General features: G+C 38.0%; 1 protein-coding gene across 1 annotated transcript in view; it reads right to left on the bottom strand.

Annotated features, from left to right (window-relative positions):
- The window catches only part of TRHDE (thyrotropin releasing hormone degrading enzyme), a 214,923-nt gene that overhangs the window by 61,972 nt on the left and 127,424 nt on the right, over positions 1-25,527 (bottom strand). Inside the window, exons 8-9 of the mRNA XM_048941084.1 lie at positions 18,542-18,607; positions 16,262-16,449 (exon numbers count right to left, since the gene is read on the bottom strand). Of these exons, the coding sequence (XP_048797041.1) occupies positions 16,262-16,449; positions 18,542-18,607 (254 nt within the window). The remainder of the gene's footprint in view (positions 1-16,261; positions 16,450-18,541; positions 18,608-25,527) is intronic.

Genomic DNA, 25,527 nt, shown 5'->3' with positions numbered 1-25,527 from the left:
TGCAGCGAGGGGTCCAAAACTGGACACAGTACTCGAGGTGTACTGCCTCGAGTACTACCACAGAGTTTAATTAACCTGCTTTCTGAATGGGAGAGAAAGTGAAAAATCACATCTTGGGCTTTTACAGACTTATACTCCCTAAAGTCATCTCTTTTTCTGGATTAAAGACTCTAGGTTAAAGTCTATTCTATTGTTCTATATACAGCAACTGCACTTAACGCCTTTTGTTGACCATCTCTTTCTTTTTTTCTACCTATTACACTCTTTTCCAGTTTAGAAAATCAGACTTGTCATCAGTGTTTTGAAGGCAGGTCTGCCATGCAATCAGCGTGTCATAATTCTTTACTCTTCTACCCTAGCATTTCTTATACACTCCTTTCCTGGAGGCATTCAAGGTCAGGCTTTATGAGGCTCTGAGCAACCTGATCTAGTGGGTGGCAACCCTGCCCAAAGCAGGGGGCTAGGAAACAAACAGCTCATCTTTAAGATCCATTCCAACCCAAGCCATTCTATGATTCTATAATTCTACAATTCTGTTTCTACAAGTCTACAGCAATAGTTATCACTGTTTTATGTAGTTGCTTGATGGTGTCTACTACAACTTCTTGATCTCCTCCTTGAGGAAGAACAGTTTATTTTGAATTCATCTTCAAGCATCTAAGTTAGGACTGTTTTTCTCATGTGTATCATTGCTATGCTCGTCAACATTATTTCACCTGTCATTTTATCACCATGTCAACCAGCACTGAGCGATGCTTCTTCAATCTTAGTAATTGCCTCTTGTTTTCACTCTCCTCACAAACCCCATATTACCGGAAAATTGGCAGCTTATTCGTCCACAGCCTTTATCAATTAACAGCGCCAACTGGTTTTCTCAAGAATTTCATGTGTTATTGCCCTCCACTGATAAATTTCAGCATTTAATTTCTCACTTTTTGCATTTTTTTCATAACTGGGATGTTTCCTCTTATTCCAGAACAGATTACTTTCTCCAGGATTCTTTAATGAGAAAATTGGACTTCCAAAAATAAATAAAGAACAGTTAAAATTACAAGAAGCCCAGATCTATCTAGAAATAGAAGACACCTATTAATAGCTTTTGATTATATACTTAGAGAACCAAAGGAAAAGAACCATGACAAGGTAGAAAAACAGAACAATGTATGGACTTCAGAAAAAACACTCTTTTTTAATAAATCTAACAACAGAAGAAAAAGGGACAAAATTAAAATCTTATACACGAAAGTATGTTATGTGATCTTCCTCCTAGCAGGATATAGTAAGCATAATTATTTTAAAGAGCAGGAGCAATCAGGAAATTTAAACACAGGATGATGTAGGTGGAAAGGGACCTTAGGAAATCCAACCTTCTGCTCAAATGTGCGAACAGCACAGGAAAGCAGAGTTTCACTGCAGCTAGAACATATGATCAAAGGAGAATACAAAGGCTATACTTTCAGCTGCACAGCATGAAGTCAGTGAGGTCCAAATTTTCAGATGTGGCAAATGAGTTACCATCTGCTTTTTTTCCTAATCCTTCCTATTGTGAAGCACATATAGAATGATGTTCAAAACAAGCTGGACATCAAAATCTGTATGTACCTTCAAACAGCTTATTAAGCTGAGAAACAAAATTCTGAATTGTCCAAACTATCTGAGATTAGTAAAACACAAATCATCTATCTTCCATCAGCTGTCCTAGTGAAATCTCAGCCATCATTCTGCTCTGGCTTAGTTTCTCTGGTTAAATTGAGTTGTGAAAGGTAATATTACTGAGTCGCCAAAGCATACCTGAGCTGCCAGGGGATGTGCAAGAAGGCACAGCATCTAAGGATGGTCCTGCCCATGTAAGATGCAGTACAGCTTCAAATGAAGTACCTCAGGGTACCTCCAATGGCACCAGTTACCTGCACAAGCAACTGAACAGGCCTGTCCATCTGCTCAATGTTGGCAACTTCACCTTCCACGATTAAATGTAAGTTTCCCCGAAAATGGCAGATTTTTCAAAACAAAGCATTTCATGAGAAAAAAAAAAGTCTTAAACATATATTTTCAGTGATAACATTTAAAATAGACATTGCTTAAACATAATCACTGTTTTAAATAAAAATTACCAGTTTACTGATTCAAAATCTTGGCTTGAAATGACACATTAAAGGAGCAAGATAAAATAAAACTGAAATGTAAGGTACTGACATTACAGAATTGAGATGAATGTTCTAAACCATTTTCCCACAATCTTTGCTATGATTTTTGTCCTGATTCAGTACAGGGAAATGTTTTGATATACTGAAAATTTCTGTGGGATGGGAATCCATTTCTTGCTCATCTACAACACTAACTAATCTTTGTGAAGTATTTTGAGAACATAACAATCTAAGATTGAAAGATACGATTAAAGCTATTTAACACAGAGATAAAGCAAGGCATAAAAATAATTTAGAAGTATAAAGGATAAAAAGAATATCTGAGAGTAAAACAGGCTGCTTAAGATTCCTGTTTCCTTACTTTAATAACCAAATCTTATTACCCAAAATGCCTACACTGTCTCTTCAGAGACAGAACTGGTACATCCAAAGTGGCTGAAGCTGAGAAATAAGGAGCAAGGTCTACTCAGCATTTGTTTCTCATTCTCATCTCTCCAAATGGAGAGTGCTCAGATTTCATATGTGCAAAGACATGAACACGATACTTGGGTAAGCAGCGTTGAGTCTGAGAGGGCAACACCTTCCAGAGTGGTTTTTGCCAATGGTCACAACTCTTGGAGTATATTATGATGCTGACAGGGGCATTTCCTACAGAGGGAATACCTTGGTAGCCATCCACATGAACCGTTAGTATTTCAGAAACAAAAGAATACAAAAGCAAAGAAATGAGAAAATGTGACATTTTGAAAGCAAACAAGTCTTACAGAACAAATGGAAATCCAAGACTTAAAGATTGGTATTTGTACATCAGTTGCACATTTGGCTGATTTGCAAGACAGGCACAGATAATGGCAGGAAGAAGCAGCATCCAACTGCAAAGCTGCAGAAGTTTCTGACTAATAATCTGGAAGCCTATTGAAAAAAATAAGGGACAGGGAAAGTTGATAACTTGTAAACTAAAAGATAGTGTGTAGTTTGAACATTACACTGGGATAGTAAAAACAGAGTAGACAGCTCTTTTTTTTCTCTTTTCCTACTACTGTTTCTATTCCCAAGGCAAAAGAAGGCCACAATATTATGCAAATTTTGAATATTAAGATAATGGAAAGTTGAAAGAAAAACTGTTTAAGGAAAACCTGAATGTGCATTCAAGTAACCAGTGAAACTAGGAGCCTTGTTGCTGTGACACCTGGAAGCATTTATTACTAGGCTGAGAGCACAAATAGAGGCAAGGTGGTAAGTGAGAAATAACTAAAGCTGTTCAACTGCATAACAGCTTTAGAGCTTCTGTATAGAGAAAGAGATCACACATGAAGTAGAATTCAGCAGTACTGAGGTAAAATTTTGTAAAGCACTCATTCTAGACAGATAGTTTTGGGAAAGGCAATTTAAAACATCACAGAGATTTTTCAGATTGTTTATACAGTAGAACATCTAATTCAGTAAAGAATTCAGGTTTCAGGGGAAGCTCATGTGAATATCACGTAATTTTCCTAACCGTGATTCTATAGTGCGTTTGTTCTGTTTAATGGAAAACGAGCTGATGATACATTCACACTGTGAATACCATTCTCATAAGGATGTAAAGATTTCATTAGATTTAATACGTGCCAGCAAAGTAATTGTAGCTGTGCCCAGAGGCACAACACAACAGAAAAGGATTTTATACCCACTCACACAAACATTACACATCCTACGCTGTGCCAGAGTGTCAAGGGATTCCAAGAACTCAGCACGGATGACAGCAGATAGGAAAGGAAGGTAGCACTAACTTTGTAGGAAAGACAAATAAAAGATGAAAAATGGATAAAGGATAACAATTTGAAATAACTGAGTACAGCTTGGAGCTTATTTATCTGTCATCTGGACATGTCCAGTGTTAAGTCTTACATTCACAGCAACAAGAAGTGAAAAACAAGTGAAAAATAAGAAGTCATAATTAGCTATTTTGAATTTTGAAAGTACATAGGTTTTACTAACAGAAGAAAGCCTGCCTGTGTCCGAATTGAACAGGACTTCCATAATACCAGTGGATGAAAAGCTTCTGTTTAAAATGACATCAATGAGGAAATGAAGACACCAGGACATGGTAATGGTGCCACATTAACTGTGGGATACATATCAATAATTTTATGGACTTGAAAAAAATTGGGAAAACATGGTGCTAAGTTTGGGATTCTTTTTGAATTAGAAAAAGATTGCAATAAAAAGATTGGGGAAGAGTTCATTCCAAAATTATCCTGGCCAATGCTAGGCAGACGCAATTCCACCTCCTTAACAAAAGCAAAGGATACTTGCTGCAAATCATAGGACTGAAGGATCTCAGTGGACTCACCCACTTTCTGAGTTCAGAAAAGTTACAGACCTCAGTTTTTGCAGAGTACCACGAGCTATGAATTTTATTAGATGTGGAATTCATTGATGCTTCACAGATGACCAGAAATCAGTACTGGGTCCAACTACTTTTTCCATTTCAGATGGAAGTAAAACTTGAGGATTTGGAAGGTATTCAAAAATGTGGGCCTGTTATCATTTGAATATAAATTATACTTATCTCCATGCACGATAGTGACTATGGATCATATTTGTAAGCTGGAGAAATACTTAAAATTGCATGACAGGATGAATAAGAAGTTTATATTCTAGTCTTGAAAGATGCTAGCACTTTCTGATGGTGAGCCTCTTTATTTGCAGTTCTGCCTCAATCCAGCTGCTAATTTTATATATTCTTCTATTATGTATGATTTCATTTAGAAATTCATGTTTAAAAATGCAATCATATTGGTATAATGTAAAATAAGGCTTGATTGTTGTTTCTAAGAGAAACTATTTCTATGATAGATAATGGATTGTGTGCTTTTTTTTTTCCCCTGTATTTCTAAATACAAAAATATGGAAGGAAAATGATTTTCAGTGTCAATATGCTATTTCTGAAAGCACCAAACAGATCATGCATTTTAATACTATCATCGACACTAGAATTAATCTGTAGACAGAGCAGTCATTACTATGTTTAACAGCAACATATTAGAGATGGAGATTTTGTGGTTCTCCTTCACATTGCCATAGACATAATTATTTCTGGATTTTACAAGAATCTATGGAATACTTTTCAGCTATAAGTAAGTACTACATTTGGAACAGGGAAAACAGTCTACATTCTTCAGCATATTTAAGCCAAATACACTTCCCTTATTAGTGCAGTGAAACCAGTAATTCCCACACATAAATGTTTCAGTGCCCTTAGCACTATCATGAAAGAACTCATGTGCGCCTCTCTGCTTTGAGATCATCTTGTGATGAAAGCACATGTACTCTGTTAGAAAACAGCTGTGTGTCTTTGGCCACCCTAGATAAACCCTACTCTCCCTTGATAACTATTTAAGGGCCAAGGTAATTTAAATGAGTTTCTTTCAATTAAATTATTCAATCTGAAAATAATTATGTTGTCTGAAAATAATATACTACTATCTTATAATTACAATTATTGAATCAAAGAATCACCAGTTGGCCTGGTTTGGAAAGGATCTTAAAGACCATCCAGTTCCAACCCCTTGCCATAGATTGTTTGACACCCACTGGACCAGGCTGCCCAGGGCCCCATTCATCCTGGCCTTGAGTGTCTCCAGGGATGGGGCATCCATAGCTTCCCTGGACAGCCTATGCCAGTATCTCACCACACTGAGTAAAACGTTTCCACCTAACATTTAACCTAGATCTCCTCTCTTCTAGTTTAAAACCATTTCCCCTAAACCTATCACTAGCAGACTGTGTCAGTCTCTCCACTAGTACTAGATGGCCACAGTGAGATCTCCCCAGAGCCTTCTCCAGGCAGAACAAGCTCAACTCCCTCAATCTGTCTGCATAGGAGAGGTACTCTGGCCCTTTGATCATCTTTGTGGTCCTCCTCTGGACCCTCTCCGACAACTCCACATCCTTCTTGTGCTGGGGGCCCAGGCTTGGATGCAGTACTGCAGATAAGGCCTCATGAGGACAGAGTAGAGGGGGGACAATCTTCTTGCTGAACCTTTACAAACTTTGGTGTAGTTTTAGCTTAACGTTTCATACCAAAACAAATTACAAACAAAATGGTTATAAATGTTAAGGGGCTCTTTAAAACTGACTCATTTCAGTGTCAGCACAAGTACAGTACCTTACTGAATTTAGAAAAATGCTGTGGGCAAAGAACAAATACTACAAATTCTTTTTTCTCCCTCCATAACCTTTTTACATCAGAACACAAAAGACTTCATTTTTGAAAGTGACAAGCAATTTTGGGTGCTGAGTCAGAGATAGAAAGAAGCTGGTTTTAAGGAGTTTTAAGTGTGTACTCCAACAGCTGCCTCTTTACTCTCCAGTAAAAGCTCTTCATCTCTCTCTGCAGCACGCTGTGTAAGGTCTTGCTCCAGTGTAAAATGCCCTTGCAGAATTGCACACGTGGTGCTGACCACGCAACCCGCTGTCTCTGTGCTGTACTTTACTCAAGAGCATACAGAGCGCAGATCTGAGACATCTGAACATTATGATGAGCGGAAGGATGTTTTATGGGATGAGTACGAACTAGTACTGCCTGTGATACCCTTGTCAGCTACAGGAATATGAGTAGCATTGTATCTATGTCTATCGTCCTCGAACACGTTTTCAGAAACTCAGATCCAAGCATTTTTTAGTGTATTCAAATGTCTGATTTTGATTTTTCCCCAGAACATTACGACTTTAACCAAGATTAAAATATAATTCCTATGGCAGCTTCTGCTTCCTCGGTAAATTTCCCTAACAGCCTCCAACCAAAATATCTTCTCAATAAAATCTGAGATTCTATTATTGACCCCAAAGTCTCAAATGCAAAGATAAGTTCCCAATAAGAGATTTTTTTCCCCTTAAGACTGCAACAGGAAGAAGTCGTAAAAAATGAAGCATACAAGTTATTTCATCAAACCCAAAAACATATGACATTCATCCACCTTCATCATTCCCATTACCCTTCTGTCATCCAACTGCCGTCAGTGCTTTCCTCAACCTTTCTTTACTTCAGTAAGCCGCTATCTTGACTGCCTTCATTTCCCTGGTTCTCTGCATTTGCCTAGTGCAGCTCCACCATTTTAATGCTCCAGGCTGTGCCTTGCCTTGCCACACTGTATTCCCTTTTCTTCTTGAATGTTGGGCAGCTTTCCACTAACACTGTCACCCCAATTCTTCGATTCACCTCCTCATCTTGCTCTGAATTAGAATACATTGCTTGCACTCAAGTACATACTCCTTTTCTCACCATGAAACTGATCTAATTAATGTGTGTTAATTAACTTGTTTGGGTATCTAGCAATTCCCAAGAGTCAATATAAGCAAATAAGATGAGGAAAGGGACATAGTCCGCAGTGATAATAAAATACACCAGCAGCTTTTCATTGTCAGCCTAACTTCTGCCAGGATACAAGTGTTGCCACCACAAAGGAAGCAATGACACAGTATCCCATTTTTATCTTTTCTAGCATTCAGCAAATTATAACACTGAATGCTGCCTATATCCTGCGCATTAGAGCAGCTTGGATGTTTGCCTAATGAAAGTGTTTCTCATAAACAGAAGCTGTGAAATAGTTTTGGAAATAAAGTGTTAAATTAAAATTGGCATTTCTAAGATCTTTGCTAGCAGCAAAATCTTCCTTAAGATACATCAGCACACAAAAATGCATGAACAAATCTTAAAAGCGCTCTCTATTCTGATTTAATAATACTGCTACAATGAGAAGAGGCTTCCAGAAACAAAGGGTCAAGACACGAGACTTCACTGTCTTCCAAACGAAAATAAATAAACAAACAAATAAATAAATAAATGAAATTTTGCAGCAGGCTAAATGTGAGCTACAAGTATTGGGCTAGCAACTGCAATCATCCAACAGTAAGAACAATGCTTCCACAGGTACCTGAGGCAGGCAGGGTTCCTCTGGGTCCCTCACAGAAGCTACGTCTGCTGATTTTGAGAAGGACTCTGCAAGCACTCTGCTCTGTCAGGCTGCTGGGATTAAGGTCCCTAAACATACTGAAGGATAAAATCTGCTAGTGTCATAGAGTCGTACCCTACACTAGAGTACACAGAAAAAGAAGTATCTCCCCATGCTTTTTCATTCTTCTGTAAGAATAAATATTTTCAAGTACCTGCTTGACCATAAAAAAAATTGGTTAAATCAGTATCTGGCTGTGTTCACACACAGTGCTGTGCTTCACTAAGGCCTGTTGATTTTTAATTGTTTTTGATCATTCAATTTCCTCTGTCTCTACTACATAAAGTACCTTCTTCTCCCAGAGCCCCATTCCCTTCATTGTTACCATAGCTGATAAAGAGACATTCAGGTTAGACAAGATGACCCAGAGTACCACATCTACTCCCTAGATAGCAACACACAAGTGGTTTCTAGCATAAATGCTGATGTAAGCTTATTCTTTCAGGTGTAGCAAAAAGGAAAGGCTCAACAAGAAAACACTCAAAGAACATGAGAAAATGGAAGATTAGAGAATATTTCCCCGAGATGGGAAGTCTATACTATAAGAAAATATTTGGTAAATAAATCCTCTGCTTATAAAACAATATGGTCCGTATTTCTGTTCCTTTTTAATCACATTATAAATACTACATATGATACATTATTCCATGATTGCTGTAAGATATTTATGTTTAACCAACCCCTCAAATGATAAGTGGACAGTGTATTTTTCCCATTTCTGTTCATTATAATGTTATGCCAACAAGTAAGAATACTCACAGCAATATCTAAACACAGCTAGGCTTTCACTATTCAAATAATCACCTGTAAAGGGACAAGCACAGACTTTTTCTGCAAAGCCTGCATATATGAGCTTTGTGTAAGAAATTCAGAAGAGAATTGAAGGGAAATAATTCTGCAGTTTGTCATTCATCTTCGAGTGACTGCTAAGCATCTCTGCTGCCAGTTGTAATTCCTTTCATTTGTTATTACTACATGGTGCAAGATGCAGGAGTCCAGTTTTGTTGGTCATGTCCCTCTCCAGGGGACATTCCACTAAATTTTCCCTTGACCACCCACGTGGAGAAAGGCACCAAGGATTACTGCACTTCAGCACATATGAATATGTTGTCCATATCCCAGTTTGTACCTTTTTCTTTTTCCTCTTTCCTCACAGCTAGCTCTATTCAGTGTGTAGCAAGACATTTCCCCTTGGTACCTTATCTCGAACAAACAACTTGGCTACAGAAGTAGTGTGCATGATAAGAACTCTATACAAGTTAATATTAGCTCAGTAATGTGAACTTAATTATAATGATAATATTGAAAAAGTTATTTCTCTTCTTTTGAAGAGACAAGCTCTTCATATTTTTAAAATACAAAACATATTCATAACCAAAAAGCTCTTGTCTACCCTTCAATACAGCGTATAAATGGCTTATGGATTTCATCAAAGCTGATTAGTTCATTGTCAAGACCACAGATTATTTTTCATAAGATTTCTTGTCATATCTGTGAGCCATTCTTGTAATGATGGATGAGTCTGGTGCCTTAAAATCATAACTTTGTCTGTCAGGAGGGAAAACCACTGAACCCTGTCAGATGGAATATCACCTCATCCCCTGTAGCCTCAAATGATGTAAGTGAATAATCCATTCTCAGAGAGGTTTACATGAGTGCAGGATGGAACCTCCACATATCAAAAGGATTGTTACTCAGGAGAAGAATATGAACTACATATCTGTTACTGGAATTTTAAATTTTTGCCTGGATAAAATGAAATTGCAACTGAACTGTTCTACTGCAGACTTTGATGTTTAAAATAAAGCTCACTGACTTTGCCCCTGCTGAGTAATGTTATTCCTAGAAATGGTGTCTGTCATTATTAGCTTTTTTCTTCACAAAATAAAAATGCTTATGATGTAAAGGTATGACTGTCAAGAAAAATATATGCCCACTTTGCAAAAACTGAAACTGTGTACCTTCTGTAATTCCAAGCTAAGCATTAGTGCTTGGAATGCCATACAGTCAATTCTAGGCATACAAATAAATCACAGTAGATACATATGTGTGTATCTTGAGGCATACTTTTTTGCAGTTTCAGAGAAATGACAATTTCAATTATACACAATGTGGAAAAATCAACTATTTTTAAAATTAACTATAATTATTCATTCTCTTCCACAGTAAAATTAAAGACACTTATAGTAATGGATTAGAGGTAAGACACTGTCAAAGGTATCAACAGTTTTTATTTTAACTATTTCTCATTCAGAAAAAAATGCCTGCTTGTGAGCATGCCTCTGTAAGATTTTAGGGAAAAAAATGGAATGTGCTACTTTGAATTTCATTTTAATAGTTAACTGCTGCATAAATATATAGCATGCATAGAAGCACAGAGATTTTATAGAAGTTATATAATTCTGAATTTCATGTACCTCTTTATTTCCATTTCTTATGCAAATCCCTCTGAAAAATCTACTCTAAACCAACTCTTTCAGAGAATCGGAGTCACAGAATAACCTGAGTTGGAAGGGATCCACAAGGATCATTGAGTCCAATTTCAGGCTTCACACAGGATCTCCCAAAATTCAAATCCTATGCCAAGAAGTGTTCTCCAAATACTCCTTGAACTCCAGCACCTTAGGGCCATGCTCACCACCCTCTGGTGCAGACCCTGTCCCCAGTCCCTCCCAAACCTCTCTGAGCAGCCTGTTCCAGTGCTCCGTTACCATGACTGTAAAGAAGTTCTGTATTTTAGTACAAAACTTCCTATGTTCAAGCTTTAGGCCACAACAACTTGTCCTATTGCCACGCATCATCAAGAAGAGCCTGGCCTCATCTATTTACCTCCCTCCCTCCTTTAATTATTTATAAACATTTATCAGATCCCCTCTCAGTCTTCTTTTCTCTATGCTGAACAGATCCAGGTATCAGACCCAGCCTTTCCTCACATCAGAGACGTTCCAGGCCCTTTATCATCTTTGTTGCCATCTGCTGGACTCCTTCTAGAAGATTCCTGTCATTTTCGAACTGGGGAACCCAGAACCGGACACAGTTAAATGTAACCTCATCAGGGCAAGGAGAGGGGGAGGATCACCTCCCTCCATCTGCTGTCCATGCTCTTTTTAATGCACTCGTTTATTGCTGTGCCATGCTAAACTACAGCCCCACCTCTGGATAATTTCTGACTGTGAGGCAGATATATGCTTTAAGAGCCTTCCCTTGAGCCTTCCAGTACATACTGTGTTGTGTATTTAGATGATAAACTCCTGGAAAGGCTTGAACCAGTACATTTTGCTGTGTTTTGTACAGTCCTACTATTTACAGTGTTTAAAATTATAATCATGATTAATTGAGAGACAAACTATCCTAACAAAGTCAATGTCACATGCTCTGCAAGAGCAGGGCCCCAAATATGGCATAAATGCAATCTGCTCCCCACTGTTTGTAGTGACTATTATGGTTTCCCAGGAAGCCATCCATCTAAGGCTGAATTCATGGGTCACACAAGGAGTCTGAACACTGACTTTACTGCACTAAGAGATAGGCTACTGACACATAACCCCCAAGCCTTCAGCCTCATGTTATGTACATTTCTGTGCCTCCCATAAGACCTATCTGAGCTATCTGGTTCCAACAAACCCTTGCAATTCCCTGGCCATAATGACCAGCAGACTTAGGACACTGCTCCAAGTGTCCATCAGAGTCTTTTTTCAATTCCAGTTATTGCCCCACATTGTGTCTTTGCAGAAAAACTAGCCCCTTTTATCATTTCACACAAGATCCAGTTCTTGCAAAGTCAAAAAAACAACGGGAGCAATATATCATGAATTATCAAATGACATCCCATTAGTGTGATTTTCCCTATCTACCACTTTCACAAGAATTGAAAAAAAGTGACTTTTTCAATGAAAAACAAAAACAAAAACAAAAAAAAAACCAACAACAACAAAAAGAACTGCTGACAGAAAGATTAAATTTATTTTCAGTCTGTCAATCTTGCTTTTCTACTTAATTCGATGGCAGGAAAGGACATTTAATGACATGAGGGCATTGTGCATATCAAATCTCATGCACAGCAGTGAATGGTAAGCTCATTTTTCTAACACCTTAGACTCTTACTTATAACTAAGTCATAGGACTTTAATATAAAATGGTGAGTGACTTTTTGAAAGATGAATGGAATAGGAAAGTTTCATCTTTTGCTAAAAGCATATGGCTCCCACTCTTTGCTATTTATGTTTACATAAAATGACTTTCAAATAACTAACTGGGAGGTAGCAAACTAGCTCCGTCATTTAACTTTCTGGGGTAAACATTTCATCTGCAAAGCCTTCCCTAGGCTAGGGACCTCTCTCATTTGAGGTTACAATACCATGGAAGCACAGAGAAAAACAAATCTGAGACAGTAGGAAGAAGACAGTAAACAGACTTGCCAAAGAAGATACACATATGTACTGTATTGTCTATTTGGACAATAAACTCCTGACAGAGCCCATTCTGATACCTTCTTTTTCTGTGCTCTACATTGAACAGAATTTCACATTGTTTAGAACTTATAATTATAGTAAAATGTTTATGCAAAATCACTTAAGAAACTCAGCATATTTTTCTCTGTTGGTGCAGAACACTACCCATCCACATTATCTCCAAATAACGGATTGAAGTTTCATAAAAAGAAGTGCCAGGTGCTTGTGGTGGGTCACTTTTAAAACTGACCAAGGTTCCCCTCTGCCAGCCTGATAGGTAGTCTCAAGATGTCTACTGCCTCCCAGAACCAAGATTCGAAACACTGATGAAAGGGTGCCACAGTTCACCAAGAGCACAGACTACTATCCCCTGTTGCTGTTCCATGTAGGTACAAACAATGCTGGAAGGCAGAATGTGAGAAGAATCAAAGAGGACTATAAGGCCCTGGGAGGGCAACTGAAAAACACTGGAGCCCAGGTTATCTTCTCCTCCATTTTACCAGTCGGAAGAAGGAGGGAAGCCAGGAATAGATGCATAATACACATAAGTCCTACCTATGTGGCTGGTGCCATCGTAAAGTTTGGGGTTTTATGATAATGGAACCTTCTACGAAGATTATTAACTGTTAGGGAGGATGGAATCAGCCTGTCTAGAAGGGAAAAGGCAATTTATGAGAACGGGCTGACTAACTTAGTGAAGCGTGCTTTAAACTGAAGGAATTGAGAGGCAGGGTACGTAACAGCAATGCCATTGCAACAGACTGAGGAATGAGCCAAGACAACAGTAACAAATGTTTCTTAGCTGCCTCTAATGACAAAAGCCAGAAGGCCATCTACCCCAAGAGTGAGTATGCCTACATGAAATCTTCTAGTACCCCTCTAGGGACACCTGCACCCTCTTCCCTAAAGTGCCTGTATACTAATGCACACAGCATGAGAAATAAACAGGAAGATTTAGAGATGTGTGCAATCACAGAGCCATGATCTTGTGATCATGGAGACATGGTGGGACAGCATGACTAGAATGCTGTCACGATGGCCACATCCTTTTTAGGGAAGGATAGGTTGGTGACAGGCTACCTAGACTTCAGCAAAGCCTTTGACATTTCCCTCCCCAGTATTCTCCTAGAAAAGCTGGCAGTCCATGACTTGGACAGGTTCACTCTTTGCTGGGTGAAGAACTGGCTGGATGACCAGGCCCAGAGAGTGGTAGTGCATGGAGTTAAATCCAGCTGACAACTGCTCACCAGTGGTGTTCCCCAGGGGTCAGTATTGGGGCCTGTTCTGCTGAGTCACCATTGACTGGCTAGTTGACTGGCATAGCTCAGAGAGTTGTGATCAGTGGCATAGTCTAGTTGAAGACCTGTACCTAGTGGTGTGCCCCAGGGGTTGGTGCTGGGTCCAGTCTTGTTCAACTTCTTCATCAAGGACCTGGATGATGGGATGGAATCCACTCTCAGCCATTTTGCTGATGATACAAAGCTGGGAGGGGTGGCTGACATGCCAGCAGGCTGTGCTGCTATTCAACAGGACCTAAAGAGTCTGGAGAGTTGAGCAGAGAGGAATCTTATGAGTTCAGCAACAGCAAGTGAAGAGTTCTGCACCTAGAGAGGAACAACCGCATGCACCAGTACAGGTTAGAGAATGACTTGCTGGACAGGTACTCTGCAGAGAAGGACATAGGGGTCCTGGTGGATAACAGGCTGGTCATTAGCCAGCAGTGTCCCATTGTGACCAAAAAGGCCAATGGTATCTTGGAGTGCATTAAAAAGAGTGTAGCCAGCAGATGGAGGGAGGTGATCCTCCCCCTCTACTCTGCTCTGGTAAGGCTACTGGAATACTGTGCAGAGTTCTGGGCTTCTCAATTCAAAAAAAGATAGGGATCTCCTAGAAGGAGTCTAGTGGAGGGCCACAAAAATGATAAAGGGCCTGAAGCATCTCTCATATGAAGAAAGGCTGAGAGACCTGGGTCTGTTCAGCATGGAGAAAAGAAAACTGAGAGGGGATCTGATAAATATTTATACATATCTAAAGTGCGGGGGGTAATCTGATGAGGCCAGAGTTTTCAGTGGTGTGTAGTGACAGGACAAGGTACAATGACCAAAAACTTGAACATAGGAATATCCACACAAATACACGGAAGAATTTCTTTACAGTGAGGGTGACTGAGCACTGGAACAGGTTGCTGGAGTCTCTTTCTTTGGAGGTGTTTAAGACCCATCTGGATGCTTACCTGTACAATCCACTGTAGGGAAGCAGCTTTAGCGGGGAATTGCACTCAATGATCTCTAGAGGTGCCTTCAACCCCTGCAATTCTGTGATTCTATGAATTCTGAATTAATGTCGTGTGTGAAAATAAAACTATTAAGAGTCTACTTCTCACTCCTAATATTCTACCGTACAAAATGTTTTCATGCCCAGTAGTCTTTACTCATGAATTACAGTAGCAGTTAATACAATCAATGCTGACTACCCGACAAATCTGTTTAACATCTCCACAATACTTAGAAGGCTTAACATCTCTGTTTTAAGCAATCAAAAAATATTAATATCTGTTTTCTGAGTAATAAATCCACTAATATTTTATATGGAAATACATGGGTGCAGAAATTAAATACTTAATACCATACTAGATTGTTCCAATGCAGCCAGGAAAAAAAAAAAAATATTGTGTCATGTTTGAGTTCTACAGTATTTGTTTTATAAAAAGACAATGAGTTAGTTATAAATATTTCCCAGTATATGTAATTATATTTTATATTTTTAGCCAGGAATATTCTATAAACTTCAGATGCATCAAGCAAAATTCAGTATTAATGATTTAAATCTATGGGACAAACATGGAGAACTCAAGGTTCAGAGTATGCCTTCTTTCACACTAAACAAGAAGCAGTGAATGTGGAAGCTTCTAAGGATGAATTGTAATTCCCTACAAACAGCTCTAACTGCTTGGCACTAAAATATCACAGCAGAATTGCTTTGAACAAGATGAGGATTCCCCAGTGTGATCAAGGAACATCAGTTTGTTCCTGGGACAAAGGAATGGGGCGGAGTCACCTGAGATTGGCAAGGAATCAATATGAGAAGTCAAAAAAGGACAGAGGTGGAGATGTGTCAGTGCTTCTTGATTTTGGTCAGTGGACCTGCAAACCTGCTGATTTAAAAATTGGAACAACTGGAACTCCCTGTCATGTATAGCAGTCCAGTATAGCTCTTGATGCTTTCCAGGTCAAGTGATATACCTAGCCAATATGTGGTAACATCTCCTACTTAACCTAGAAACATGGAGGAAGTCTAATCCAAGCAATTCTTAAAAAAATATCGGACCTTCCAACCATATTCCAAGTTATTTCATGAAGTGTGACAAAATCAAAAAAGATGAAGAGGAAACAGAAGCATGACATAAGACAGCATAGAAGTCAGAAATAGAGCTGTCAGAATGCAAATGGACACATTAAAGCTTTATCTTGTTCTATCACTCTAATGATTTTGGTCAATTCTTTTAACTAGTCTAATCTTCAATAAAATTCAAATGGAAGTGCCACAACATGCTACTAATTCCATGCAAAGCACAGCTTCCTGCAGAGGCAACTACAAAAATACGCCGAAAAGCACGTAAAGAACTACAGACTCTTAAAAAATATTCATTGAGAAATATAAGTACCTGTTGTCTCCAAGGCCAGAATCCTTGGTTTTAGTATCACTATCATAAACAAAACGCTCTTGGGAGATTACTATGACATTGTCCGTAGTTTCATTTCCCAAGATGGTGATAACAGGATAACCCATCTGTAGCGTCCATTGATCCATTACTTCTTGGATATTTACAGATTTTCCAACCCTTTTTAAAGCCTTCAAGAAAAAAGAAAAGTTTTGGTATGCTGAAGCAGAACCAGAATCCAACGTGTAAAACTTTTTTTTTTTTTTTTCCATCCTAGATGAATATAATTAATTTCAGTGGTTTCGTAAATATCACACATGCACACACACACACCTTCATAATCAGTAAATATACACAAACTGCAAAATCACACCAACACTGTCTGTGTATCTTAAATATTGAGCAATCTTCCATAGAGAAACGTCAACATTTTTACAAATCATTAGAGCACTTTTGTTGGAAAGGAAGAAACAATCCACTTTATAGGGTGTTTACAAGCACCACAGAAGTACTGGTTGTCTATTTCCAGAAGATATTATTGACCAAACAATGTTAAAAAAAAAACACATATTTTTAACAGTATTTGTGCGGGTATTTGCAGTAAGGCACATTTCAAAGTGTTTGCTTTCTGAAAATATAGAGCTTCTCTGTTCTGAAAATCAAATGTCTGCCCTTATTTGAAAATACTATCCCTCCTGTCCAAAGTGAGACCATGCATACAACAATATCCCCAGCTCCTTCAAAAACTGTATGTCATAACACTGTAGGATTAATGCGTTCATATTTGATAGAGCGTGTCAATGAACTGTTGGTTTACAGTCAGACTTTCATCTGAAATAAAAAGAGATGCTATAGCTTCATGGGAGATGAGTCTGGATATGAGAATGACAGGCATCAGTAGCTATGCAGTGACAGAAATATGTCTAACTGCTGAGTAGCCCTTGATCACAGACGAATTAACATCTGATGAATATGAGCAGAAATCAGCAAGAAGTCTTCTGAACTGGAGAAGCAATATTAGAAAAAAAGAGGCTGACAACAAACATGGTTATATATGTGAGAAAGAAGTAATTATTAGGCTTAACAATAGAATTAAGCATACAATGTAACCCTAGTATTTAGGGTCCAGAATGAAGTCTTGTTTTTGTTCTATTAGTTGTGGGTTCTTCTGCTCTTTCAAGAATATGATCATCCCCCTCCCCTCCCATTGCCCAGCATTTCCCCAAAGGCTTTACCAGAGGAAGATACCAGGGCTCATCTTACAGCACCTAGTGGTTTAGTTTCATCATCTAGTGGCTAGTCAATTGAATCACTGTCTATACCTTGCTGATTATATTGCTGATTATACTGAGTAGGCTTTTGGAACTCTAGTTGTTCTTTTTTAACAAATGTCAGTTGAGATGTCCTACAGTATTCAATGCATCTTCACAGAACTGGTAGAGACAGAGCAGCTATGGATATCTCTTGTGGTAGCTGGAAGACTCATAGATACCTGCTAATCTAGATAAACATATATATCTTAAACTCCAGCTGGATGCTAGTTTTGGTGTCAATAATTACTAGACAGCCATGTTTATGTACGGCTTGAGTTGGCACTTGTGCCCAAACTTCCTTTCTGTCCTCTACATTCTCTTACACTCTGTCTCTCTTCTGAGGTGTCCAGAGTAGCTCTGTACGCAAGTAATCTAGGCATGGTTGGCTCCCTCTTTTGAAATTCAAGCTCTGCCCTTAAATACATACTGGAACTGAGACTAGAAACCAAGTGTGGGTGCAGCAGTGTAAGGAACATGGACATAGAAACTAGAATCCTCTGCAGGACACATCATATTACAGTAAATAGTTACCTGTTTAGAGTAAACTTTAAAGCTTTAGTAATTTTTTCTTTCACACCAATCATAATTCCATACAAAAATAAAAAACACAGCTGATGTAAATGCCAAGGTGCAGCATTTTCATGCACTTCCCAGCTTATGGGCCTCACCCTGCTGCCACTAAAGGCAATGACAGTAGGTTCCACAAACTAGCTTTTACTGCACATCAGTGACACAGCACAAGCAAGGAAATATATTCTGACGTAATAAAGAACTAAAATACTGAAGAAAGCATATTTCAGTGTTGCCAGTGTTGTTCTGTTAACTCTAATGGAATTTCTTTGCATCGATTTTTAAATTTGCTCTGGGGTCTGAAGATCTCATTATGCTCTATTCAGTCCTAAGCTTACCAAGAGAAATACCACAGTATATTCCTGCTTCATCCTCAGTGCAATAGTTTAAAGCATTTTACCTTTGACAATGTGTTCCAGAGATCATTTCTGGCTGCATTGCCATACTTGTGAATGGTTAAATAGTCCTACAGAAACAAAATAAAAATACAAATCAGTATTACTATACACAAGCCAAACAACTAGAGCCATGAATCACTGCTAGTATAAGTTAAATCACATTAATGTTTTCATTTGTCAGAAAACTAGAAATATACAATATGTTTATCCTAAGGGAGAAAATAAACAGTTTCTTAAGCTAGTTTACAATGCAAAAATTGTTGCTAAGAATTTCATTTACAACATTCAATGTTCTTCTTTTTCTTTGTAAGTCATTCTATAAACTAAAAATTTTGAATACATTTTTTAAATAATTGTCTGTTCTCAGAATGGATTCCTGGGCAATTGTCACAATGAAAAGGAGAAGCTTCTAAAACTTAGTCCCAATCACTATTTGAGATGGAGACATTCTGTGTCTAGTATTAACAATATGCTCACTCTGATGATTGCTAGAGTTGTAGCAAAAGACTTAACTGAGCAACAGGTTATCATCAAAACTGCAAACTCTTACATAGAGAGATTCTGGTACTTCAGCATCTAAATACCTAATGTTGGTAATGTAGGATATAACATTTTATCACAAAGGTTCTCCGCCTTCACAGTGGAAGGATACAGTGGAAAAGGGCTGGCTGGAACAAAGCACAGGTATGTTTTCACTGCATATATAACTGAAGGTTTGAGAGGGATAAAAATTGAATGCTTTCACTTATTAACAGTTCCTGTGGCTGAGAGTCCATTCTTCTCCCACAGCAACCAGAAATATAATGTTTGATAAGCTATAATCATAACAAATTAACATCCAAAATTAATAGTTGAAGCATATCACCAAGTTGAGTCTGGGCTATTCAGGCACAACATGCTTCTATTTTTTTTACAGTCACCTGGAGAAACAACACTGTTTCCTACCTTGTTCTGTCACTAGACAACAGCTCATTCATTTGCAGTAGTGAAATTCAGCAGTGACTGTTTGAATAACATATATTTCCAGCATTTTGATTGGAAGAATTAAATGGGAAAAAAACACCACGTAACAGAGGTGGTGGATCAATAGATTTTGCTGCACTTGAATTTTCACCATCTTCTCTTTACACAATGGTAAGAGACAAACCCTAATTTACAACACAATGATAAAACTGAGATAAATTTGCTGACTCTGTTATCTGTGCTTTGTGTGCAGTAAAATACTTTGGGAATAATTAGTGTTTGGGAAGCAAATTTTCTGATATACATACTGTAGCACCTGTCACAGGTTTAGTTTTTGTCACACGACTCATAGTACAACAGGCAGCAACTCCCACTTAATCACACGCTAGGAAGGCTAAAAAAGAACACTGACTCTCTAAATGCAGTGCCTAGTCTTCACAATGTCATGCGAATAACTTGGAAGAAAGACAATACAGTACAGGCTGCACCTACAGCACACTGTGCTTCCATTTTGTCTAAAAATACAGTAATCTGAGACACAGTGAAATATTCAATACCTTTCAAAGCTGAAGAAGTTGAATTCCAAATTAAAAAGCTAAAATAGGAATAAACAAAAGTAGGGCAAGATAAAGAACTAACACCAAATGTTCGTGTGCACTCTAAATTTGCTAGAAAATGCAGCATGTATTGGTTCTTCTGAGTTGTTTTCAGAACTGTTACACAGCAAAATAAAAGGAGTGGGACACTTGAGGATTTATGCGATACAGGCAATCAACCTTTTTACCAGCCTACCATTCAGACTTTTGCTTTTTTGCATCCAGAGAAACTACAAATTTATTAAATGCTTCTTTCCTTTTATCTTTTTAGCTATCAAAACACACATTGGTAGGTTTAGATATAGATCATCACTGACTTATAAAAATTCATTATCCTCCAATCTAACATGTTCATTATATTATGGAAAACAAAAATAAGTATAACATTTATCAAGTAATAAAATACAATGAACACAACATAAGAATACACAGTCTTAACAAAACACAACTTGATTGTAGGTATTTTAATTATTTCAATAAAGATACATTTAGACCACATGCATAACGCCAACCTAGGAGTGGTACCTAACACATACTATACAAACAGCAACCTTAAAGTGATAATATGCATAAACCTCGATTACAGTGTGCAGTTTTGGGTGACACAGCATAAGGACATAAAACTATCAGAGAGCATCCAAAGGAGGGCTTTGAAGAAGGTGAAGGGTCTGAAGGGCAAGATGTATGAGAAGCGGTTGAGGTACCAGAGAAGAGGAAGCTGAGAAGAGGCCTTATGGTGGCTCCTGAAGAGGGGACCAGAGGGGCAGCTCTCTGGTGACAGTTACACACCCGAGTGAACAGCAAGAACCGCATCAGTGGAGGGTCAGATTGGGGATTAGGAGAACTTTCATCACCACAGGGGAAGTTGGGCACTGGAACAGGCTCCCCATGGCAGCAGTTGTAACCACAAGCTGCTAGAGTTCAAGGAGCATTTAGACAATGCTCTCAGACATAGGGTTTAGATTTTGGGGGCTCCTGTGTGGAACTAGGTTATCTTTGTGAGTCCCTTCCAAATCAGGATATTCCGTAACTCTATGATTCATTGATTTTGCAAAGATACTGAAATAAGTCAAATCGAAAGTCCTCAGCTATTAGTGTTCTGTTTTCAATAATAACCAGTAGCAGACACCAAGAAAGGGTATAAAACTGGGCAAACATCCCCACTATGCTCCGCCAGCATCTAGTAAATCATGGCACAATGAATCCTGAGCAGATTAATCTTTGCTTTCAGAATCATCTTCCATGAATTTGGCTAATCACTTCCTGAACCCATATAAATGTTGAGCATTTCCAATACATTATAAAAAAATGTCATGCTGTAGTGAACTATTGTATGAAGGTAGCTTTGTTTCAACCATCTGTCAGTCTGCTGGTTTCATCTGCTCTGACACCAGAAGAGACAATGAACTGCTGTCCTATTCCATTCTCTCCACATCGTTGCTTTTACAGATCTCTACTGTCAGTGTCCTCATACCAGAGTTTGATTTTAAACTGAGGACTCCACCAGAACTCTCCACTACACTGCCAATTCACAATTCAAGCTAATGACTTCCAGTGTAGAGAGGGTTACCATGACCCAGTCTTAACAAATTGGTAGTTCCTTTTGCAGTACCTATCATGGACAGTCCCTCAACATAAAATAAGAAGAAGCTTCTACACATCTACATCAAATACATTCCACAAAGTATTAAAACTGCAATCAAAATCCAGACTCTACTTGTTAGTTCTAAGGATGGAACAAGCAGGAACATAATCCATTGTTCCTCCTGGGGATCCATATCTAAGCCTTAGGTAGCTTGCAAAGGGACAGAAAACATTCTCGTTCACTGTAATTCTCAAGGGCAGGAATACTTGCCATACCTTCAACTCTACATTGAATAATAAAAAAGAACTAAAGCAAACAGGAGACGTAATCCACAGAACATGAAAGAAAGAGGGCACTAAAACCATTGCTGCCTGAATATAAGCTGTGCTCAGCACTGCTCCAAAGGTGGTAAAGTGACTTAAAGCAGCTTTCTTATAACCATGTATGTCCAGAACTATCTGGCTGCATCACAAAATTGCTTGTCTAGCATCTACAAAAGCTGTTCTATCAACTGGAGCATGCTGGAGTATGGAGAGATGCCTTAGCCACTTTCCTATAACCCTAGGGTATGTAAGGAGAAAAGGTGGCATGAAAACCACTTTCAAGATTCAAAGCAGCTCTTCTACACATCCACCTTTCTCTCTCATTTTAATGTCACCTTTAAATGTTTTCTTTGACAAGGGGAAAGTAGAAAGTTTCTAGACCCTGGCATGGTGTTACTTAATATGAAAATTAATCACATACCCCACGATGCTTTCACCTCTATCAATAAAATATGTATGACAATAAAATATGTATGACAATGTGGTTTTGTGACACTTATTTTAGTACTTTTAATAAAAGATACCAAGAAGAAATCCAAAATCTGTTGTGCCATGAAAACAAATTCCAACTACTACACAAGCAGAATCAAAGATCTAGCAAAAAAATCCCAAGCTTTGGATTATTATATAATGTTTTGTCAAAGAGTAATCTTAATCTTTCCCAAAAAAATAATTCAAAACTATTTTATTACTAGAATTTAGTACTTGAATATTGAAATAGATGGCTTGAACAGCAGTAAAAATGAGAACATACTGAAAAGTGCTGAAGGATTTTGAAAGATGTTTTCAGTAATACTGTATTGATTAAACTTGTAGGACCTTCCCTGCATTAGACTTCTTTTAAGAAAGGAAGACTATTTTAAAGGAAGAAGTCTTTTATCCCTTTGCAATCTTAGTTCCCTCAGTACTGCTAGCGTTGAGCTTGGTTTCAAGGAAATGAACTACCCGACCATCCAAATACGATAACACTCACAACTAATAAAAGGGAGTTACTGATAAATGTGAAGATGTCACAAAAGTGGAAGGGGGAAATAAGCCTCCAAACATATATCTTACTTTCAGGAAGACTTCAGATCTATAACTGGGACCAAAATTCCTTTCTCAGTTTATCTGTATAAAGCTGACTAGTTCACTGAACCAATCAATGGATCCTGACTTACATGAGCAGTGCTGAGATCTAAATCAGATTAACATTGAATAACTTTTTCTCCAAAAAATAACTGGGAGAATTCTGCTTTACGAGACAGAAGAGGAAAAACTAGAAACATATTTCATGGAAACATTCTTCTGAATGTCCGTACTTTTCAGGGCTGAGGAAACAGTAGTCCTGCCTCTCTCTCCCTCGTTTGTCTTTCATGCCTACTCCTGGGTCCTATTCTCTTTCCTTCAATTTACTATGTGTTCTTGTTGAACGTTTTTATATCTAACTGCTGTATCTGATCAAAGATTTAGGGTAAAGAATAAAAATATTTAGTTCAGGCGGAAATCAGCCTCTAACATTCTGGCTGTCAAATCCAGTGCGCTAGTTTTCTAGGAATTTCTGTACTTAATCTTAGGCTACCAGATGTTACCTAGCAGACACTGACAATTAGATGCTGCTTTTTTTTTTGCCCTTGATCTCACGCCGCTAACATCAAAATGTAGGAGGAGAATCACGTTTAAAACACCTTATGTATCAGCAACACCTTAGCTAACTTCCAGATACAAATGCAGAATTGGTTAAAAATTGCAGCCTAAAAGCATACTTCAGATCTATCATGCAAGTTCTCACTTCAGCTGTGTTTTGCCTTCTCTTTGGGATAGTATTTTAGGCAACGCATAAAATCCTGGAGATGGAAATCAGTAGAACCCCATCAATGTACACCAGCTGAAATCCCAGACCTTTATTTTTTCCACACATAACAGTGATAGAATGCTCACAATCATCAGCAGTGGACAGTGGAAAATATCCACTGTCAACATGTCACATATACAATTAAATCATTATATGTGAACAGTAAGCTGTAACTACTAATCAGGAAGAGTGATACTGGACCCACATCCAGAAATAAATCTTAATTTTCTCTAGAACCAATGATGCTGAATATACAAGCATAATTATAGAATCCTTTTTCTTTGTAATTCATTACTCCTATGTGTTATAACAATCATCAGATCAGCAGAACTGACATTTTTGGAGCTATATAGATCAGTCGGACTTTTACCATTAATTTCAGTGGGAATGGAATTAGGGCAATGCTGAGAATATTTCACCCATGGTATTGCAAATGTGACATTCATTTAAAGGATTGAGCCCTGTCCTAAACAGCTCTCTATTCAGCCCGAGACTCAAGAAAAATTAGTAAGAGAAAGGAGGAACAGAAAGCCATCTTTAAGTCATTGGGACTATTTGCTTTGCACTACTTCTTCTTGATAAGAGGAGAGCAGAATTGTAATCAGAAGTAACCCAACTGAAATCAATGTAGCCTTGTCATTTTCATTCCAACATAAGAGAAGAATCAAATCTCCAAATACTTTCAAGGCACACGGTTTTATAATTAATAAATCTCCTGCCTTACAACTCAGTGAATTCAATGTGAATGGGGCATCTAAATAAAAGATCCAAAATTTGTATTCAGGCAATTTTTCAGAGTCAAAATTTATCCTGCCTTGCTTGGGATCCATATTGAAAGATCAAGAATTATTATATGGAGAGTTTCATTTGCCTTTCTGAATTCAGCTTCACCTATTAGCTATTAACACAAAGAAGGAGGTTCTATTTTGAAATATGACAATAGCAATCACAGGTTGGTGGCAGAACAATTTGCATTAGAAGTCCAAAGGGAACTGTTGGAAGGATTGCAGAGTTATTTGCCAAGCAGACTCTGATGGTGTCTGCTATGCAGTGAGACACTTGCTAGTATATTAAGCTTGGCTTTAAGGGGAAATGTATTTGATGTATTATTTGGTAGTGGCACTAAACTACTGAACTAAGAAAAAACCTTACAGGAATAAAGTACTCTTTGAAATTGAACTGCATATATTTGACTGAAATTGTTCATTCATTTTAGTTCTGCCTTGTTTGGTTGCACAACGTATTTGAGCCTAAAGCCAGATATTGCTCAATAAATATATTTGCAACAAAATATTGCAACAAAAACAAAAAGTGATGGGACTTTTTCCAGAGATATTTGGACAGCACCTGTTAATTGTGACAAGTTGGCTGCTCATTTCTCTGCATTAACTTGAAATATGCCCAGAGATTGCTAACAATCCAAATCGTCTGTGCTTTTTATTCCACAATACTCTTTTCTGTAAAAACCGCAAAATCAGAAAGAAATCACTACTACTTACTGTGAACGGGTCACCATAAATCTCTTAAGAAAACGTACATAAACATGATTTGCATGTCACTGTGTCTAGATCACAAGAGCCTGCAACATTTTTACATTAACAGTGAGTAACAGATGGAGAAGCAGTAACAAACAACTTTGCTATGTTTTATGTTGGTTATGTTGATCTAACAAACACTGTGCAAAAGA

Source organism: Lagopus muta, chromosome 1, assembly GCF_023343835.1.
Source record: "Lagopus muta isolate bLagMut1 chromosome 1, bLagMut1 primary, whole genome shotgun sequence".
Taxonomy (NCBI): Eukaryota; Metazoa; Chordata; class Aves; order Galliformes; family Phasianidae; genus Lagopus; species Lagopus muta.
This window is presented reverse-complemented; position numbering and strand designations above follow the sequence as displayed.